This window comes from Barbatula barbatula (genome assembly GCF_947034865.1).
Source record: "Barbatula barbatula genome assembly, chromosome: 25".
NCBI classification, from domain to species: Eukaryota; Metazoa; Chordata; class Actinopteri; order Cypriniformes; family Nemacheilidae; genus Barbatula; species Barbatula barbatula.
This window is the reverse complement of record NC_136788.1, coordinates 16,242,212-16,262,363: the sequence shown is the minus strand read 5'-3', so window position 1 is coordinate 16,262,363 and position 20,152 is coordinate 16,242,212. Positions and strand designations below refer to the sequence as shown.

The 20,152-nt window shown below is 40.1% G+C and overlaps 2 protein-coding genes across 7 annotated transcripts; one reads left to right on the top strand and one right to left on the bottom strand.

Moving 5' to 3' along the window:
* Nucleotides 1–15: 15 nt before the first annotated feature.
* On the bottom strand, nt 16–11,703 carry LOC306890564 (calcium-independent phospholipase A2-gamma). 3 transcript variants are annotated; one of them, XM_079450373.1, is made up of 11 exons: nt 11,559–11,703; nt 9,998–11,121; nt 8,908–9,057; nt 8,502–8,653; nt 8,314–8,408; nt 8,067–8,238; nt 7,938–7,995; nt 7,502–7,696; nt 2,060–2,255; nt 1,602–1,850; nt 16–791 (listed from the first exon to the last, which is right to left on the bottom strand). In XM_079450373.1, the coding sequence occupies exons 2-11, from the start codon at nt 11,030–11,032 to the stop codon at nt 778–780; spliced, it is 2,316 nt and encodes a 771-aa protein (XP_079306499.1). In that variant the 5' UTR covers nt 11,033–11,121; nt 11,559–11,703; the 3' UTR covers nt 16–777. The 3 variants fall into 3 exon arrangements, with proteins under 3 accessions (XP_079306499.1, XP_079306498.1, XP_079306500.1); XM_079450372.1 differs by lacking the exon at nt 16–791 and having other exon boundaries at nt 1,452–1,850; nt 11,559–11,697; XM_079450374.1 differs by lacking the exons at nt 16–791; nt 1,602–1,850; nt 2,060–2,255 and adding an exon at nt 6,107–7,253 and having other exon boundaries at nt 11,559–11,697.
* A 3,063-nt stretch (nt 11,704–14,766) lies between these two features.
* ccdc34 (coiled-coil domain containing 34) lies at nt 14,767–17,372 on the top strand. 4 transcript variants are annotated; one of them, XM_079449600.1, is made up of 7 exons: nt 14,767–15,114; nt 15,437–15,674; nt 15,767–15,887; nt 16,011–16,118; nt 16,243–16,401; nt 16,492–16,618; nt 16,695–17,372. In XM_079449600.1, the coding sequence occupies exons 2-7, from the start codon at nt 15,445–15,447 to the stop codon at nt 16,895–16,897; spliced, it is 948 nt and encodes a 315-aa protein (XP_079305726.1). In that variant the 5' UTR covers nt 14,767–15,114; nt 15,437–15,444; the 3' UTR covers nt 16,898–17,372. The 4 variants fall into 4 exon arrangements, with proteins under 4 accessions (XP_079305726.1, XP_079305729.1, XP_079305727.1 ...); XM_079449603.1 differs by having other exon boundaries at nt 14,979–15,114; nt 16,495–16,618; nt 16,695–17,256; XM_079449601.1 differs by lacking the exon at nt 14,767–15,114 and adding an exon at nt 15,215–15,274.
* Nucleotides 17,373–20,152: the final 2,780 nt, after the last annotated feature.

Genomic DNA, 20,152 nt, shown 5'->3' with positions numbered 1-20,152 from the left:
CATGGAAACGCATTTAATCTTTTAGATCTTTATGTTTATCATGCTGCAAAGATGGTTTCTCGAAAACAACTTCCTGGTGTAGCCTTATTTAGAGTCTGATTACAACGCATCCTTTGAGAACGTCACCCAAAAGGGATTAAAACACACACAGACTGATTTACGGACAGTTAAAACCCTGAGCAGGAAAGAAATCCCACAGCACAAGGATGACATCTGAAAACATGCACATATTAAATATGAATTACATTTTGTTTAAATAACAGTAGAATGAAAATAAAACCTAAAATCAGAAAGAGAAAGATTTTATGGACGATAAAGAAAATGCTAATGCTCCCCAACAATTGAGTGTCTTTCACTATCACACCACTTCAGAATGATTTTTATTAGTATTGACTCCTGCATTTATACACTGTTTAAACACAGCTAAAGTGAAATAACACGGCTTGAATGTCTTTATATACTTTATACATGGTTTTTTGTGTGCGTGAAACAAACACATCGGGTTCAGAATCACAACAGCGGCTAAAACATCTACTATGTCAAAGGTTTATGTATTTCATACAGTATGTACTGTATTTCACCAACTAAAGACAACTTCATCCCGACAGTCAAATGCACATGTTATAAATAAAAACTCAGATTGATATAACTACAAACAGAACGAGTGGATCTTCAAGTAACAGGTGTGAAAGAGCTCAAACGATTCATTTCAGAGTTTCTTCATATGACTCGGATGAATCGGGTTCAGTCGTGGCGTGATCAAGTGCTTCCATATGTTTATGTTTTGTACTCTATATAGAGACACGAGAGGCCTGTCAAAATAAAAGCTTCAAAGCTTCCAAACTAAAACAACAAAAATCACACGAAATTACAGTAAGTGCTTCATAAATAAATGATCAAACATGTGAGCAGTCACAGTTCATCTGGACCATATTATGTCACACTGACCCGTAGACGAGCCACAGACTGTGATTGGTCACAATAATTGAAATTATTTTTGTTGGCTATTTTTAACTATGAATTAATGATGAAATCACAAAGTGTTGTGTTAGTTTAAACGAGTTATAATATTAGAAACACATAATATTAGAGCTTATTTTATATCACTCAAACTATAGGCAGCATCACATATATATTCTTTTATAGAATAGCACAAATGTATTCAACACTTCCCTGTCTTCTTAACTGTATGAAATGTTTCGATGTACGTTTTTACCATCAAATTTGATTCATTTGAATTGGAAAATACGTGAAAGTGTACATGTGAATTTCAGACATTGTGTTATAAACCTAAAGACGATCTCCTTTGATGTCTGATCATTCAAGGCTTTGTGATTTTTAAATATGAAACGCTATATATCGAACAGCTTTAGCCTTATTCACTGTCACTGAATGGAAGGACGTTCAAATGAAAGCGAATGATGACCGAGTCAGTCTATCTATTCCTTTAAGGGAGTTTTCTTTTGTTTCTTCATGTCCATTTACAACGAAAGTGATGTAAGATCTAATAATTCCTCTTTAAAACACCTTGAGTTTGTCTGGATAATAAACCCATGGAGTTTTGACGGAGAGGTAGTTATCGTCCTACACTTTGTACAAACCGTCGTGCATTTGCGCTTTGAGTCGAAGCCACTCCTTCAGTCTCTGGACGGAAGTCTTGTCTCGCGTGAGCTGGTCCACGGCTCGTCTGACTTTCTCCTGGTTTCGCTCGAGGTACCGAAGCCCCTCGGCCTGCATCTGCTGGAGTTTGTCGTCTCTGCTCTCGTCCAGAGGAACCTCCTCGCTCATGTACGGGTTAAAACGAAAGTACGTATGTGGAGGGAGAAGAGCGTCCAGCATGGTGTGAACTTCTGAAAAACAGATTTTTTATTCAAGTTACACTATTTTCAGTATATTGTGGAAAGAATATGTTTGAATATAAACATGAATATTCCAATAGCAACGGCTAAACCAGATCGTTTACTCAAATGATGGTGGATTTAAACAGCAGTTGTGGAAATTGACAGCTGTCAATCAACTATATATACATACAGCATTCTTACGGTTACTCTGCACTCACCTTCAGTGTCTGTGGCGCTGCTGATGACATTGGAAAGTTTGGTCTTCAGACTGGTGTAGGCGACGCTATTTTTCCCGGGGGTCTCGAAGTGTCCGGTCCCCAAAGACACGACACACTGAACCGGAACGCCCGGCCACAGACACTGACACTCGTGGATGGCCAAAGCCGCCGGATTATTGATCAGCATACCTCCGTCCTGCAGACACAGACTGGAATTTAGGTTCACATTCGCCACGAATCAAACTTCAGACACCAAAACTTGAACTCTTGATGTCATGTAACCTTCGAAACATGTATGATTACTGACACATGTCCAGACGCACACTTCTAATCTGTTTGTCGGGTCATGAGAACATGTGCGCATGTGTGTGTCATTACACTTGAATCGCTCACATAACAGTGAGAAATGCACTTCTGACCGTCAGAAGTCAAGAGTCATTAAATATGGATGCATTATCGGTGAGGTTAATGAGTGTTTTCTGAAAGCGAGGGGGGTAGAAACTTCAAACGCAGGGGTGCTCATTACGGAGGGACGCCCATTGCAGACCCCGAGGGATATGGAGACGTCTAGAGATGTACAGGGTCTGTGTTCTGAGGCCTGTGTGACAGCCACATTCACTATCAAAGCAGGGAAAGTGCGTCAACCCCGCCAGCGTCTCAGATACAGACAGACAGAGAATGGTAAAAAGAAGGAGGGGTTAAAGAAGGATGTTCAAAAAAGCTGCAAATTAAACATGTGGCCGAAATGAATTTATTTTATACAATTCATCTTATTCTTAACGACGAAATTACGATCCGTTTGCTAGACAAACTTCCACAATCATTTTATAGCGATTTTCACAATTTTGCATTGTTCCAAAGAAGCTTTACATTAAATACAGTTCATACTAAAGCACAACTGTCATCTTTTACCCAGAAAGCATCAGTGCAGATTCTGCGGCGTGTGTTCAGCATGCAGATGAGCAAATCTACATATTCAAGACCAGACAGCTGTTGGGTTTCCTGAACATGCAGTTTTCCAATCATACGGCATTAATCGTACTAAATGCCATTTGCCGAGACATTCCAGAAGAATTTATAACATTGGATGAATCAGTTTAAGAGCTCTGCTGATATTAACATAGTAAAGGAATAATGTTATCGCTTCTTATAATTCTTAATAAATAAGTAATATTCAATTCATCCGTCACATTGCAGAAGTGAAATGCACTTTAAATGTTGTTTTACTCCATCTATCAATCTCATACTAGGACTATCTAGAGTTTACTTTATTTCCTCTGTGGTGTGTTCAGATTGAAGTCATTGAGTTCTGGTGTTGTGAATCTGCTGTTTTCCAGCTGGCTGGTGTCGGCATGTGTTTGCTTTCCGTCTCTGTAAATGAGGTTCATCGGAGCGACCGGTGAGGATTTGTGCTCCATCTCACTTTGTGTACGATCAATAATTCATTTCGATCAAGAGCTGCAGGAAATGCAGAGACTCGCTTCAATACAAGAGATGAAAAGTGTGTGTGGGAGAGGATTAGAGAGAGACAGAGAGTGAGACACACAGAGAGAGAGACAGAGAGAGAGAGAGACACAGAGAGAGAGAGACACAGAGTGAGAGACAGAGAGAGAGACACAGAGAGAGAGACACAGAGAGAGAGAGACACAGAGAGAGAAATACTTTTACCTTTAGGGTCTCCATATTTTCCAGAAATAAGATAAACATCAGAAGAATGAAAAAGATATATAGAATAAATCTAAATTGTAATTAAAAAGTGAGTAAGAATATCTTTTAACCTTCAGTGAAATGAGTATTAACTGCTGATATCAACAGAAACCTTCTCTTTTACGGCTGGTTCCTCTGAACAGTGGCTTATCTGAACCAAAAAGGGCCTTGAGGTCACAGAGTAATCATTTACTGGCCTGGATATCCTGCAAAAGCTGCCAGTGTTTGACAGGTCAAAGGTCATTTCCCCTCAAAAAGATGTGGGACACCAATGTCACTCTCGCTCTCTTAAATGACGACATCAAGCATCCTAAGGGAAATTTCCTCTGTGCTACATGCAACATCAGATCCAAACACACAATTCAATTCTATATATTTCTGTTTGTTTCTGTTGTTGTTGCAAATGTTAAAAAGAAAATCACACGATAAATTATAGACCATATCTGTATCAGACGATAAATGGACATTTTTAATGTTATCGGTATGTAATAAATTTAGGTCGAAATGTAAATTATGAATCATTTCCTCAGGTTGAACCACTGCATGCTGATCCAGTACAGTTCTGTCTTTCTGTCTTGATCATTCACTTACTGCTATTAGCAACACATTGTTGATGTATTATGTAAATATTTATGAATGTGTGAATAATCGGAACAAAAGCACATTGTTTGAATCAGACTGCTGTCTGAATGCTTTCTGTCTTAAGACCTGTTAACCTTGTGGCTATTGAGAACACCTTTCTGGGTCGCTCTGGAAGAACATCTATCATTTGTTTATTAAATAAACATTCTACTAGAAAAGTTTAAAGTTATAGAATCTTTAACTATTGTGAAGCTTGGTACATGATATTCAGGCGACAAAAATAATGTTGAGTCTCAGAAAATGTTATATTATTATATGATACCGTATATCGGCCAATATATCGGTTATCGGCTTCCAATGTGTAAGAATGATCGGTTATCGGCCAAAACTGACATATCGGTGCATCCCTAAAACACACAGATTCGTGAGAAAAATCACAGGTGAGATCTCTTATTTCTCCAAGACATTATAGAGATTAAACAGTGAACAAAAGGAAACTTTTGCTTAAGTCTCATCTGACTCTCCTGCAGAAAAAGAGTCACAAATGTGTCTGTCATGAGAGTTTGATAAGAGACGTCAACAACGTGTCAAACTGAGCTCAGGTTTGTCAAATCTGCATTCAAAAGTCAATATAATTGAAGATCTCAATATGAACTCAGACATTTCTCGATTATTTGACCTCGACATTCTATATTCATTTACACCTCCAGACTCTTTAGCGATCTCAACTGACTCATTTGTTTCTGTTTTTATTTCCTCTGAGCAGTATCAGGAGAAACATTTGAAAGTTTCTGAGCTATAGATAAGCAATAAAACGTTCATCCGGGAGAAACAGAAGTTTGTTAAGACTGAATACCAGCTATCAGTCCTAATAAGAAAAGTATTTCTTTTATAAACTAATGTGTATCTTATCAATGTTAAGGGCCGCTGACTGCTGTAGTTCAGCTAAACTCTCCCAGATCACAAGAATTGACAATAACTCAAAAATGTAAAAAATCACAAGAACATTTTAAACATGTTCAAACCCAATACAGGTCTCAGATTAGAACATTACAGTGATGTTACTTATAAAAACGTATCATTCTAGTGTCCAATCCCGAGCCTCTGCGTGACAGACAGACATTCATGAAGCTTGATGGGTCATGACACAAGGTCATCATGCCACATCATGCAATTACTCTGACTGGTTCTCCTCTGTGACCTTTGACCTCCGGAGTCACAGGCAGTAAATGAGGTTCAAGTTGTGGCGTTTACAACCCGAAGACAGGAGCCCCATCCGGGCGGGCGAGCGAGCGAGCGTTAGAGCGATAGCTGCCTTCAGGGTACGAGTGAGAAATACACAATATAGACGTAGTATTACCCAATCAAATCACTGCGTGAGGATTACCCATGAGACACAGGGCTGTGGGTTATATCAGGGCTGAAAGAGAGAACGATGCTGATCATTTTTGCATTGCAGATGATAATTCACATACGGGTTCGAGCGCTGTGCTTATTTACAGCTTATATTGCATTTCATATGTCAGAAATATGAGCCGATCCAAACGTTTTAGATGAAAGTGACAGACCATCTTCTCTAAACATTGTATTTTTTTTATACATAATTGTACAAGGTTATTTTAGTTGACTTAGATCAGAACTTTGAAAACGTTCCTGTTCATTTTAATTTATTTAAATAAAATTTTGACCATTTTTTAGGAAAAGTTGAACTCAAGGAAAAATGTAAATGTTGCCTCAAAAATAAACTGAAGTAAGTTTATACAAATAAAACAATAATTTGATTTATTAATTCATCTTATACAGTTTAACATTTAAAATAAACCAATAAATTATAAAATGACAAAGGTGTACACCAGAATTGCTAAAAATAACTCAAATTTAATTAAATTCTTTTAAATAAAAGTTAATTTAAAATATTAATAAAACTAAAATCAAAACTATAACAACTCTGAAAGCGTAAAACACACTTTTGAAGTCATCCATTCATCCAATTATATTCCATACATTCTACTTTGTAGTTTGATCGCCCTATAATCGTAGCCACAGCATTATGAAATAAACCTTATTGAATGCATTTTCTAAAAAAAGATCTCTTCGCTGAACCAAGATCACATTGATGGGACTCTTTTTTTACATTTCCAAGAGACCACACACATACACAATTGCACGGTGTCTCCCTGAGGCTCTGTATTGGTCCACACACACACACGGGTGTCATTGTCACATGCACGGCTGGCATCACCGTGGCGACAGTTAAAAGAACCGCGTTTCTGAGCATGCGTGCTCTTCACAGGCGTCTCATATGGAAATAGATCTGATCCTTTGATAAATGTACAGTGTTTGTTAACCGATCCGACATTCTGAACCATGTCACAGTAAAAACTGTATACAGGGTGTTTATGTTGGATAGAGTCAAATCTGATTGGTCACCCTGTTGTTGGTCTAAACTAAGGCTATCACAATGCCCAATTTTCACTGCACATGTATTGTGGCCAAAAAAGTTATATTAAATAAAACTATAAATAACACGATCCATCAAACATTGTGATGATCTTTACATGAGCACATTGAGACTCTCTTTAAAGTCTGTCTGGAGGAAGCACACAAAAGATCAGAAGCAAATGTACCATTAACTGCACAACAACTTCTTTGTGCTCCGTGTGTGAAAATCACAAGATCAGAACCTTCCCTTACTGTGACACTATCTTTCCCATAATGCCTAGAGAACACGCAGACAGCCAAACGTGTGAACACTGATGGTCTCTGAGCTGGACTCTGTCTGTACACTGATGGAGTCACTAACATCACAGGAAACAAGTGACTTTTATCAGACTGATCTCACTGAAGCGGTTTTCTGATGGACTCGACATTGTTCACACTGATTCCTGGAAATGACATCAATCTCCTGAGATGACTGTTACTATCACAAAACATCACACATATAGATCAATGCTCCATATTCTACACTGGAATATTGATGATGGTAAACACACATACACGGTTGATGCTGACCGGGTGTTTTCTGAGTGGATGATGTAAACATAAGCAGCATTATTGTGCAAGGTTTGTGGAAGCTTGGAAACGTCATATTTTCAGGAAGACTCATAAACAGGCAGAATGAGTTCGTGAGCATTAAATGATCTGCGGCCTCACCTGATGTAGGTCGTTTCCCAGCGCAAACTCTTGGAAGTATCCCGGAGCTGCCGATGACGCTCGGATGGCCTCCCATATCTTGTGGTGACAGCCGCCACGGTAATGCGAGCGCACGCCGGGCGGCAGGGTGTAGTTTCTGAACACGTAGGCCTTTATTGGGGGGCCCCGGTTAACTACAGTGCTCACTGCCGCCACCTGGTGGACAACAACAGCGACACTATAAACAACCATATAATATGTGCAGTATTGGCACATTCTTGATCCCCTTAACTCTTGTATAGAGTTTAGGATTGTGGGTAATATTCTAAAAGGTCATGCGTAGATGCATCATTTTGACATCCTATTGAAAAGATGAATTGACTGTCATAATACTAAAGACGAGATTCAGCCACAAACAGAAATATGCTTAAAAAATTAAACAAATAAAATGACCCACCTTCGGGCAGTCGGGGTTACGTGATGTTTCGATGAGAATATCCGAGCCCAATTTCTCCCTGCAGAAGGTTAAAGATTAAATAAGACGCAGATTTTCCTCTAGTTTGGTGACAAACGTTCAGTGACTCACTTGAGGACTTTCTCCCAGATCTCGCTGTCATAGAAGGCGTGACTCCATCCCATCTTCACCGTTCCTACAATCACGTTCTGCCTGAAGACGTCGGAGCTCAGCTTCCTGTAAAGATCCTCGCACTCCTTCAGCGGGATTTGAAAGACCCCCAGCATGAACCCCATTATAGCGCCTGTCACACAAAAAACGCTTTTGTTCACATTCCATTTAGACATTATTAGTATGAATAGTATGACTAGTTTGCTACCTGTACTGACACCACAGATGTAGTCAAACAGCTGGTAGATGGGTCGTCCCGATTGCTCCTCCAACCTGTGAAGAGTCTGAAGAGCCAGCAGACCCCTGCGGGAACACACACAGAATGTACGCTTGGATCAAACACTGAGAGATGTTGACGGGGTGAGGTGAGAGCGGGTTTGAGAGCAGCTGGGTCACCTGGTTCCTCCTCCATCGATGGACAGGATCCGGATGCCTCTGTTCTTCACCGGCTCGATGTAGCCACCCAGAGCCAAAGCCTCCCTCACAGCGGTCTTCAGAGACGCGTCGCTCGACTGACGCAAGCGGAGCAGACGTGGAATAACCTTTTCCTGAGAGAGAGATTTACCATGTTAGGAGGGTGTTAGTCATCATTTACTCACCCTCATGTCATTCTAAACTTGTAGATATTTTGAAGAATGTTGATAACCAAACAACATTAACCCCCATTGATTTCCATTATATAAACACATTTCTCAAAATATCTTCTTTTGTGTTCCACAGATGAGTGAGTCACGTGACATGAATTGGTGAATTCCAGCGATGATGGAATTTCTTTATTTTTGGCTGAAGTGTTTGAACTCACCTTGATGGCCACAGATCGCGTTTCTGGAAACTGCAGCAGATGAAGACGGAGTTCCTCCACCCTGCTGATGTAGAGACGCACGTCTGATGTGCGGTGAAGAGCCTGGACCAGAGCCCGCGTCCGGTTATCCACACTCACCCGAGCAATGATCTAGACCAAAACAAAAAGAGCCGAATTTGAAGAATTTGTATCCATTCATTTTGAGTATTAGAAGTCTGAAATGTTTCTCCTAAAATTAAGTGTTATTCTTCAAACACATAGAGTATGAAGGTGTAAAATGAATGTAGAGTTTAGAGGTATGGACAAATCTGAGCTCAGTTTGAGACATTGTTGACGTCTCTTTACAGACACATTTGTGAGACTTTCTCAGAGAAATATTTGAGACGCAGATGAGACTTTCCATTTGCTCTCCATTGAATAATATCTCCATATCGGTAATATCTAAGCTAAATAATTGAGATTTAAAGAGGTCTCGTGTGTTTATCGCTCTCTTTAACTAGCAAACAACATCTACCCCTCTGCTTGATAAAGCTCTGGACTTTCATGTCATTGGACACACATGACAAGAGCTCACAGGTCCGGCAGCTTTGAGTTTATTTTTAAACAGTTCCTAGAAAAATCCTGAACGCACGAGCTCATCATAGGAGGGTCACATTGCATACAGTAAGCATGTAGTGTACATCGAATGCATATGAATTCAAGACTGCTTGTCCAGATAAAAAAATACAATGTTTTGATTGGTAAAGCTTTGACGCCGAGAGGACACACATACATATAGAATGTATAGCTAGTGCATTCAAGTTAAAATGCATTAACAGTCATGTAAATGCATTAAAGGGACAGTTCACCCAAAAATGAAAATTGTCATGAATTACTAGAAATCAAGTTGTTCCAAACCTGTATACATTTCTTTGTTTGGTTGAACAAAAAGAAAAATATTTTAGAAAAATGTGCGATTTCTGGGGCATCATTGACTTCCAACAAAAATCCAACAAAGACATTTAAGTTGAGTAATTCATCACATCATTTTCTTTTTTGAATTCTGATCTCTTTCATTTTGATCTCTTTAATGTACAGGTAGTACAGGTACCTTCTCTCTCTGGAGCAGCAGACGTCTGGCTCTCTCATCTGCGTCTCTCTGCTCTTTATTTGACGGTTCTTTCAGTTTACTAGTGTCGTTCGCAGCATGAGAAGATTTATCTGCCTGCACTTTGCCATCACTTCTGAACCTGGGAACCAGCGGGGTGATGTAGTTTCCTACGAACGCTTGGACGCTCGGTGACGAGTAGGTGAAGTAATTCCCAAATCCTTTATTGACAGAGAGAGCAGAACTTGCTACTGAAGGTTCGATTTCTTTCACAGCCACGAGAGGAGAACTTTCCTGTCCATTTTTCGAATCCACCTGGGCGGATGAGCCGATGTGTTTAATCTCTTCTGTTTTAATTAAGCTGCCAAAATAAGAGTTAATATGCTGAGACAGGTAGCTGTAGGTCTCGCCCAGGTGGGCGCTGAGGGACCCAGGGTGGAAAAGGGGTGCGGTCTGCTGGGCTGTGACAGGGTTTGTAGGCGGAGCTTTGTTTTTGTCTCGAGGTGTGGCGGACTGGGAGGTTACAGTAATGTTATTTGTGCTAAACTTATTCTGTTTCAAGGTCCCAGTTGTAGTTGAAGGCGGGGCAGAGGGCGGAGTCTCGGGTAAATCCTGACGTGGAGTTGAGGTTGATAATCTCTCCTGCTCTTTCTCTGAAGGTGTTTCTTGACCTGCCACCTTCGCTTCGCCCTCTCGATCGCTGCTCGATTTGAGTCGGCCGATTCGGGATCGAATCTCCACTTGCGTTCCACTCACCGCTTTGGAGACCGTGTCCAGTGCGCTCCGCAGGCGAGACATGTGATATCTCAGGTCTGTCGACCCACAGCACGTCGACGTGCTAAAGTTGGAGATGTTTGCGTGGCACCCGACTCGATACCTGAGTGGGCAGACCCCCCACAGCCAGAACCCCCGGCCTCGCAGGTGTCTCCAGGAGAGTCTGCAGCCCGACGGTCTTTTGATGTGTAGATGACAGAAGGGGTTCCACAGTGGGAAGAGGGTGACGGCCGCACGCCCGGGTCTGTGCCATACATGCAGCATGTAGGCTACCCGTCAAGCAGCCAGGCGAGAGGCATCACATCAGCATCCGCGGATCAGACAACACGCTTCTCATCCTCGCAGAAAGACACCTGCGAACAATATCAATTCATACAGTGTCTTACATTTCTTCGTTTATTGTGCTTGCTTTGTTTTTATGGCAGCGATTTGTAATTAAATACTACAGTAATTTACATATGACAATATTAAACACTATAGTACTTTAGTGGAACTTAAGGTGCCAATAACCAAAGCAATCATAAGATATTTCTTATACAAACACATATTAGCAATAACACCTGTCATTTTTGGACGCAATGTTTACAAACAGATGGTATGTCTTTTAATCAAATGTACTTTCATGATGCAAATACATTCAAATACAACGAATACAGACACGTGTTTACGTAACATACGTAAAACAACAAATACGTGCGGTTTTATATCAATACCATAGATAGGACACAAACATACAGGTCACACAGATCAAACTAAACATTCTACAAAAACAACTTGGATAAAAACATACCTGTTGGTGAAAAACTGACGTATGAATGTCGGTTAAACAAGTAAAGATTAACAAGTAAATATACTTGCGCTGTTTATCTCGCGTCGGCTTGTTTACGGGTCGGTTCTCAACACAAGAGCGTAAACACTCAGCTACTTCCGTTCTTATCACGTGACCCTTAATAGAGCATTTTGACGGGCTACACGAGTTTCTACGTTTTCAGCGGTACTATCGCTGTATTTCAATTCACCAAGAAAATAAACGTATTAATGAAAGACTTTTAAAATAGTTTTACCGTACGTCTACGCCAGGCAGCGCATTTACCACTTTGACCCATGGGTGCGATGGGTTAACGGCGCCGCCATCTTGGACCGGGCATGAGTCCCCCATAGACAAATAGAAGTGGACGAGAGAGCTACGTTTTTCTGCATAAAAGCACAATGGGGTGTCCATTTCTCGATCGATTTAAAGGATTACGATCTGCGTGGAGTTTAGAAACGTTTCCCCTCCAGTTTCTTAAAACCGTAATAGTTAGACAATAGTTAGCTACCAATAAACAGATCTGTTCGTGTGTATTTAGCACCAACTGTAGTAGATAATTAAAGACTGAAATGTAATATTGAACAATTTGGTTTAAACCAAGTGACTTTTATTTAACCCCAAAGTGAAAGATGAAATGCAGTAGCTGTCCCCAGATTGTGGAATGCTCTGCCCCTCTGTATGAGATCTGTTTTTAAATCCTAAAACCTGTATTTCTTATTTATCGTATCGTGATTACGTTTTTATTGCACGGTTGTTAAAATAATTATTTGGAATCTGGCTTATATTGTCATGTTTTCGAATAATTTTGCAGCAGTAAGTATTTTTATATTCATAAGTCTCTACTCTGTAAAAACAGGATGTGAGTCATGTTATAGCTGAATGTATTTCATCATTTTATTTTTTTAGAGATAAATACAGAAAAAAAGTAAGCTGTGCAATAGTGGATAACAGCATACACAGATAATGGCTGCTGAACAAATAACATCTTTCTACCATCCAATTTACGGTCTACCAGCCTGGCCAAGCTGGTTTGGTCTCTTTTTAATGTAATGTAATATGACCAGAATAGACCAGCAACTTATCTAATTTAAACATTCTTTGTTATCTGTGAGTTACTTTTCTGCTGATTTCCGGAAAGGAAAATATTGTGCAATACCTTTTTTACTTAAAACTGACATTAATCTAAAAAAGAAGAAGAACATCAAAATGGCAGCTCTGGTGAAGGTTTGGTTTCTACTGATGCTCCCAATACACACAAGTCTGCTTCATCTACAGGAACCTCTCTATCTGTTTGGAACCAAAGGTCTTCATGTCACGCTGCAGATGGTCTGCCAAGATTTAGCTGATGATATTTCTTTCTATAGATCAGATCAAAGGCCTTTGTTTCGGAACACTACAACTCCCCGTCAGTACATCAATCTCAATCATGGATATTTACCAATCCTAATTTCAGAAAACCAGGAGTTTCTATCTGAATGCTGGAAACGAGGAACTCTGCGGGAGAGAAGACATTTTCACGTAAAAGCGTGTGCTGAGAAGGATGCAGAAGAGAAGATTTCTTTAAATCACGGTGCTCCTGCAGATATTCTCTGTCAGATGTTTAACCCCAGGCGTGGAGAAACTCTTCAAGTGTTCAAGAACATACAAAACCAATCATACAAATGGAGCAGTATAATGATTTTGGATACCAATGTGTCCCTAGACATTATTCCAGATGTGCTGAGAAGCAGAGTCGTGAATAATGGATCTTTAATTCATTTCTCAGACGTCTCAGCCGTTGATTCTGGAGTTTACAGCTGCGTGGTTTGGAGGGACAATCAATGTCAGAACTACAAAGAAACTTCACTGGATGTTAAAAATCAAGACATCTTCTTGGAACCAAAACAGAGTTTCACTTTGTCGTGTCTTGTTGAAGATTTAAAACCAGAGTCATTGTTAGCTTGGTGGTACCCTGTCGGACTTAACCTGCCTGGATTAAAGAGCGAATATGACCAATCTGAAATGTTGAATGACACACAGACTGGTAATTACTCTCTGGTCATACCTCAAGTAACGCTGAACCACACTGGAACATACACCTGTAGGACCGGCCAGAACTATTATAATGTGGTCAACGTTTTTGTATGCTCTGATCTTGAACCCATCAATATGACATTCTCTTTGGGTGACGTGGCTAACCTGACATGTCACCCGAACCTCACGTCTACTCTTAGAGTACAATGGTATCGGGAACACGATCAAAGTTCCAAATATCTGCTAACGGACACTCAACATGGATTCGTAAATGAGAAGATGAAGAACCGGCTGATAGCATCCAACGCTCAAAGCTACATAACGCTATCAGAGCTTTTGATGACTGATAGTGGCTCGTATTTGTGCAGGGTCTGGGGATTAGAAGGTGCTACACGAGGGTTGTGCTTCACGCGAAGTGTCCACTTAACATACGTGGGACATTATGAGGGCACTTTTTACGTAGTGCATGCCTCAGTGATGGCCAGCGTGCTGTTAGGAATGATCATTACTGTGGTTTGCATCACTGTATGGAGCAGGAAGAGACGCCTGGCAGTTTGATGGTGACGGACTCGTTCTTAGAAACACGTCAGCCGCAAAGCTTATTGCAAATATGTTGTGAGTGTATTAAGCAATTTATTTTAAATCAAAAAAGGTTATGACATCCAATGTATATATAAATCTATAAATTCTTCAATTGTTTAATTAAAATGTTTATGCTTACAATATCATTTACATCTTCCATTAGGTTGTAAATTAAAGCAAAATAAAAGTATTTTTATGGCCGGTCACATATTGCCTGATATCTTTCTGGTATATTTGGTGTTGTTTACTGCCTTGAATACAATTCAGTTATATATTAAATATCAACATTTAAGATTAATATTGTTTTTAAATATATATTTGTGTTTATTAATCGACTTTTTGCCTGCTTGTGCCTATATTCAAATGTAGCCTTATACAATAAAGTTTTGTCTTTTTCGAACATCTATCAGGGATCTCGTGCACTTTATGTTCAACAACACCAGTAATAGTAATGCAAAAATAATATATAATTTTCTGATGACTTTTTTGTCAAAGTCCTCTTGCGGCGACCACAGTGCTTCTATTTGCGCATGCGCAACTTGAAAGGTAAACTCATAACAGCCCCTAAATAGCCAGTAAATCAAGACAAAATGACGCATTTAAATGATTTAACATTTTCCTGTAAATACTTTCTCTTACTCCTGACCTTGCATGATTTTGATATGTATTATATATCGACAAACGCCGATAGATTCATGTTTGCATTATTCAATGTTTACGTAAATCAAATCAAACACTGGTTAGGGACGCTTCGTTGCTAGGAGACGGCACATTCGTTATCGGCGTGCTTGGTGACCAATGATTGGACGCGTAGTTGACGTTGTTGACGCGTCAGGGGGCGGAGTCGTGGCAATGTAGGTGGAGCTGTACGAAGGACGCTGCTCGTAAAGCAAAACAAAAGGGATTAAACCAGATCTTTTGCGACTTCATTTATCTGCCGGTGAGTTAGTTAAGGTTGTTAAATGTGTAATATAAATGTAGTTAAAAATAATAATAATAATAAATCAGTTATATGAATCATGTTTAACGCGTGTTGAAACGCGCAACTGTTATTTCAACTTAAAAGTCCTGCATCCGGTCTCCCAAAGCATCATCATAGAGCAAGTCTCAGTTTGCCTGCAGCTTAAAACTAACTTCTATTAATGTATCTAGAGATTTGATAATGGAAGTTTTAACATGTCTGCACATTTAAACGTGTTAATTTTGCAGCAATCATCTTGCACTTACTGCAAGAATGTTCAACACTTGCTCTGTGTCCCCAGGTTTGCTGATGATGTCAGGTTTTCCGTCTTCTTCCTCCAAGAGTTTAACTTCCACTCCGCTCAAATCCAAACCGGGCGTCCTGCAGCGCAGCAGAAGTGTAGAATCCACCGGTGACTCCACCTCCTCTCTGCTGTCCCCCATCTATCATGACAGCTTTGAGCTATCAGAAGATGAACCGGACCATGATCATGTTCAGCCCGCTAGCAACATCACCGTCACCGCTGGAGAGGGATCCAGGTGAGCTGAACCGAGGAGATGTTTTGGAGGAGAACATCACCCTATCACGCTAGTGCCCATCCTTTCATCTAAAGCCGTAAATGTGTTTTCAGGGATGAATCTGGTACGACGGACAGGTCTTCTGATGCACAGTTCACGCTGGGTGCCTGGGAGCAGTGGCTCGTGGATAAAGCCCGAGAAGATCGTGTCAGAAAGCAACAGAAAGCTCTGGAGGTCAAATTAGATTTTCTGATAGTATTTTCTAGTGACCACAACAACACAGAGCCACATACAGACATTCGTTGTTTTTAGATCAATAGTTTTCTTTTTTCCGTGACTTTTTTTGATGTTTTTCAGGAACTCGCACTGAAGGAAAAGCAGGAACAAGAGAAAAAACATCAGATGAAGAAGAAAGTCGCCAGCGATGGTAAAATTCAAGAATGGCTGCAACTGAAACGAGAGCAGGTGCCTAAACCTCATAGATGCTTTGGTTTTGTAATTATTTACATTGCTCGTATGTTTGTACATAAGGCTGATGGTTGGGTGTCTTGAAGGCCACTGTGATGAATTTACCGTGTTTTGTCTTCAGGAAAAGAACAAAAGCATTTCCAAGGAGTTCCAGAAAAGCAAAGAACAGCTTCAAGAGGAGAACAGACGTGCAGACATTGAAATCAAAGCCCGGGAGAAATACAAAGAGTGGCTGAGACAAAAGAAACTGGAGGAAATGGAGAGGAAGCTGAAAGAGAAGGTTTGACCTTTTTTTCATCTTTTTGCATAGAAGAATTAAAGTCTTACAAGTCAGTACATGCAGATTTTTGGGTTACTCTTCCTTTGAAAGGAGGAGGCCGCCCGGAGAGAAATGGAAGAGCAAGAGCGTAAAAAACAGGCGGATGAGAGCTTTCAAGAATGGCTGGAGTCGATAAAAACGAAAGGAAAAGCGAGTCGACAGTCTTCATGCTCAGCCGGTGAGTAAAGAACTCTCAGCATAACCAACAGATAGAATTCTATGTCAGATTTCTAAGGTTTTAATTTTGCTTTCAGGCAACTATAACAACGTGAATTATCCATCGCCGAGCTTCGTGAACCCCGTTCCGTGGAAGCCCCTTCACATCCCACGGCAGGACGGAACGCCTAAGAAGAGTTTGAGATGTAAGAAAACATCAGGACCGCTAAAAAGCCAGTCGACCCCCTGTCTCACCTACAGACCTAAAGACACTCTCAGTTTTGCTGGCAAAAGACGGTGATATGTGCATCTGCTGGTCTGAGATCAGTGTTGGACAAAAACTGATCAAACTCAAGATGAGTCTATTGAATATTTCGAATTCGCTACTAGCTCGACGGTGCTGAATCCAAATTATACGTGTTCGATCATTGTTTAAGTTATCACTACATTACACATCGTGTTGGGATATTTTCACATTCCGTATTTGCTATTTGTGGTGATTTGTGGTCGAGTGTGTGAGTTTAACCGTATTGTTTTGTTTGGACAGGTTTTCTCATTCAACAAAAGATATTTGGAAATGTAATACACTTACGTTGATGACCTCGTTTTAATGGAAAGACTTAAAATTGGCATTAAATGTGTCGTCTTCTTTATTGTGTCAATACATTTTTGATTTATTGGATCATCAGAGGTTGGAAGCCTGCCAATGAACGGACAGTAAAGTCCCGCCTTCGCGACCTAGCGAGAGGAAGGTTGATGTTTATGATAATAGATTATAAATCATTTTAAAGTGTTCAGGGTTAAACAGGTGAAAGTCACATGACCTCTCAGATCACTAAAGCAACATCCTGACAAACACTGTGTTAGAGATTTCAAAAACTCCTTCATTGTGATTTTCCTGCCGTTAGGGGGCGGTGTGGCTCAGCCACATCAGAATCAGAAGAGCTTTATTACCAGGTGTGGAGTTTTCTTTGGTGTTTGAAGCTTCTAGTAAAGACATTCAACACAATATAATACGATTTACAGTGGAAAAGATTCTAAAATATGCATATATAAAATAAAAGACTATTGTACAGAAAATGGGGGATAATAACATATAAGAGACATTGTACAGGGTAGCATATACTAGAATATACATATTAACAAATTGCACATTCGTGACTATTTTTCTGCGTCTTCATATTCAGAAGACAGATTTGTGAGTTTTGTCCACGAGTCCAAATCTCAACATTCAACCCAGTTTTTTATTTGACATGTTTCCACAAGTTCACAAAATAAATCCCAACGGTTACCTCCCAAGGGGGGAGATGGAAGATGCTCACAGATGTGCAGGAGACGGCAATCGTTGAGATGGTCATCGGAAACAATGCGAGACGGTGTGTTAGCAGACAGTTACAGTATCAGTATGACAACTAGAGTATATACGTAGCTGTACTATAACAAGAGTCCTGAAAAAACATCAGGTCAGGATGAAGCGGTTGTACACCTTTGCCTTTTGAGAGGAACTCTGAGCGAGTCAAGCAACTCAGGAACCAATATGTCCAGGTTAAAAGACCATAAAATAGTTTTTTGACAAATACAAGGTGTAATATTTATTACTGTACTGTAATATTCTTCTGTTGCCTTCTGGGTTGCCCAATTTAGAGAGTCATGGAGATTGAAAGCAGGCAAACCCCACACGTGTTCATCTTTGTGGATGAGGACGGATTCAATTTAGCCAAAACACGGAGGAGAGGAAGGAACAATGTCCCAGGCCTGACATCACAATGTGTGCTGCAATATCCACTAATGGACTGCTGTTACACAAACCGCTTACTGTGCCGTACAACACTGAGCGTCTTCTTCCCTTCCTGGATGACCTCTATGGAAGGGTTGTGGCAGGTGAGGAAAGGGACGCAGTGAGAAGAATTCAGCCAACATTTATAATTGTATGTGGCATTTCGCCTCTCTCGTGCAGTCACAGAGTAGTTTGCAGCCCATCCCAGGATGGTGTCACTCTTTCTCCAACCCCATAGAGGAATTATTATCCTAGTGGAGGTGAAAGGTTTACGAGCACCATCCCCGTGATCAAATGTCTCTTCTGGACGCAATGAATGCGGGATGCCTGGATATATCAGCGGGAGATTGCCAGGGATGGATCGGGCATGCCAAAAGATTCTTTCCTATGTGTATTGCTCTGGATGACATATGCGATATGATGTGGATGAGAATCTGTGGCTAAATGCAGAGAATCGAGTTGACTAGCATTCCTACCATATCTTTTGAGGGTGTGAATTCTTGTATTTGGCAATACAAAAAATAAAAGAACACATAGCATCATGTCTGATTGCTGTAATTCCTGTTACATGCAGTAAACAGTAGAAACATGTTTTTCTTTTACAGAAAAATCTGTGTCGTAATGCTTCCTGGGTTTTTCAGGTCATTGTTTTATAAATGTGTGTTTGTTGAATAACAACCTTTGCTAGTGTTATGAATGAATGAGCTGCTTTGAGACATGAATGAAGTCTGAATGTGAAATGAACTGCTGTGCCAACATGAAAGTTTGTTGGGAGAGCTGTGTGAAGAGTTTTCCAAAAGTCACTGAAGTATGGAGAAATGTGGCCTAGCAATTGTAAAAAACTGTAATAGTAATATAAACATTCCTGGCAAAACAGATTATTTATTATTAATTATAGATTATGCACAAACTTGTGGATTCTAATTGTTCATGTCAAAACAATTCTGCAGTTCTTGCACATTTAAGCATTCACGTCTCAGCACGTCTTTGAAGCGGCGACTCAAGCGCGATGAAGGACGTCTGGATGAAAAGATGGCACGTGTCTTCTTCAAACAGGCTGCTGATGGAGTGATGCACTGCCTTGAACACGGAGTATTTCACGAGACCATCAAGGAAGAGAAGTTGATCATCGACGCAAACATTAAAATGATGGCAACGAGAAAGTCCTCAAGAATGACTTCAGACGCAACAAGCTCAAAGGTAAGCGTGCACTCGTGTGATGTCTTTCACAAAGTGTTGACCTCTCTGCACGTCACATTCAAGCTTATGGTAGCACCAATGAAAACACTGCTGGAATTTACAGTCATTCCATATCCTATAGATAGTCTCTCATCCATATCTCACTCTTTCACAAATGACATGTTGGCCAAACTGTGAAAATCTATAGTGTGTTAAGAAGACAAGACATCAGACGTCATGTCGAAAAAACATCAAGAAGTCTTGTCATGTGTGATCCCGTCTGTGAAAATCAGCCTAAAGTCTCATTATAAGTCATTATAAGTTCTTTTGATGGAGAAAATGTGAGTGTGATTTTTCCACATGCAATATTTTCTCATCATTCTCAAGTTATATTTATTCTTTGACTTAACCCGTTGCTTTTATTTGCTAAGTCCCGCCCTCGGGCCCGAGCCAGGGAAAGGTTGATGCTTTTTGATGAAAGATTATGCGGCTATGTGAATAAAATAATATTGACACTTCAATATTCCATACAAATAAGAAAATAATCGTCAGAAAAATCAATTATTTAAATAAACGCCCTATTTAAAGTCACATGACCTC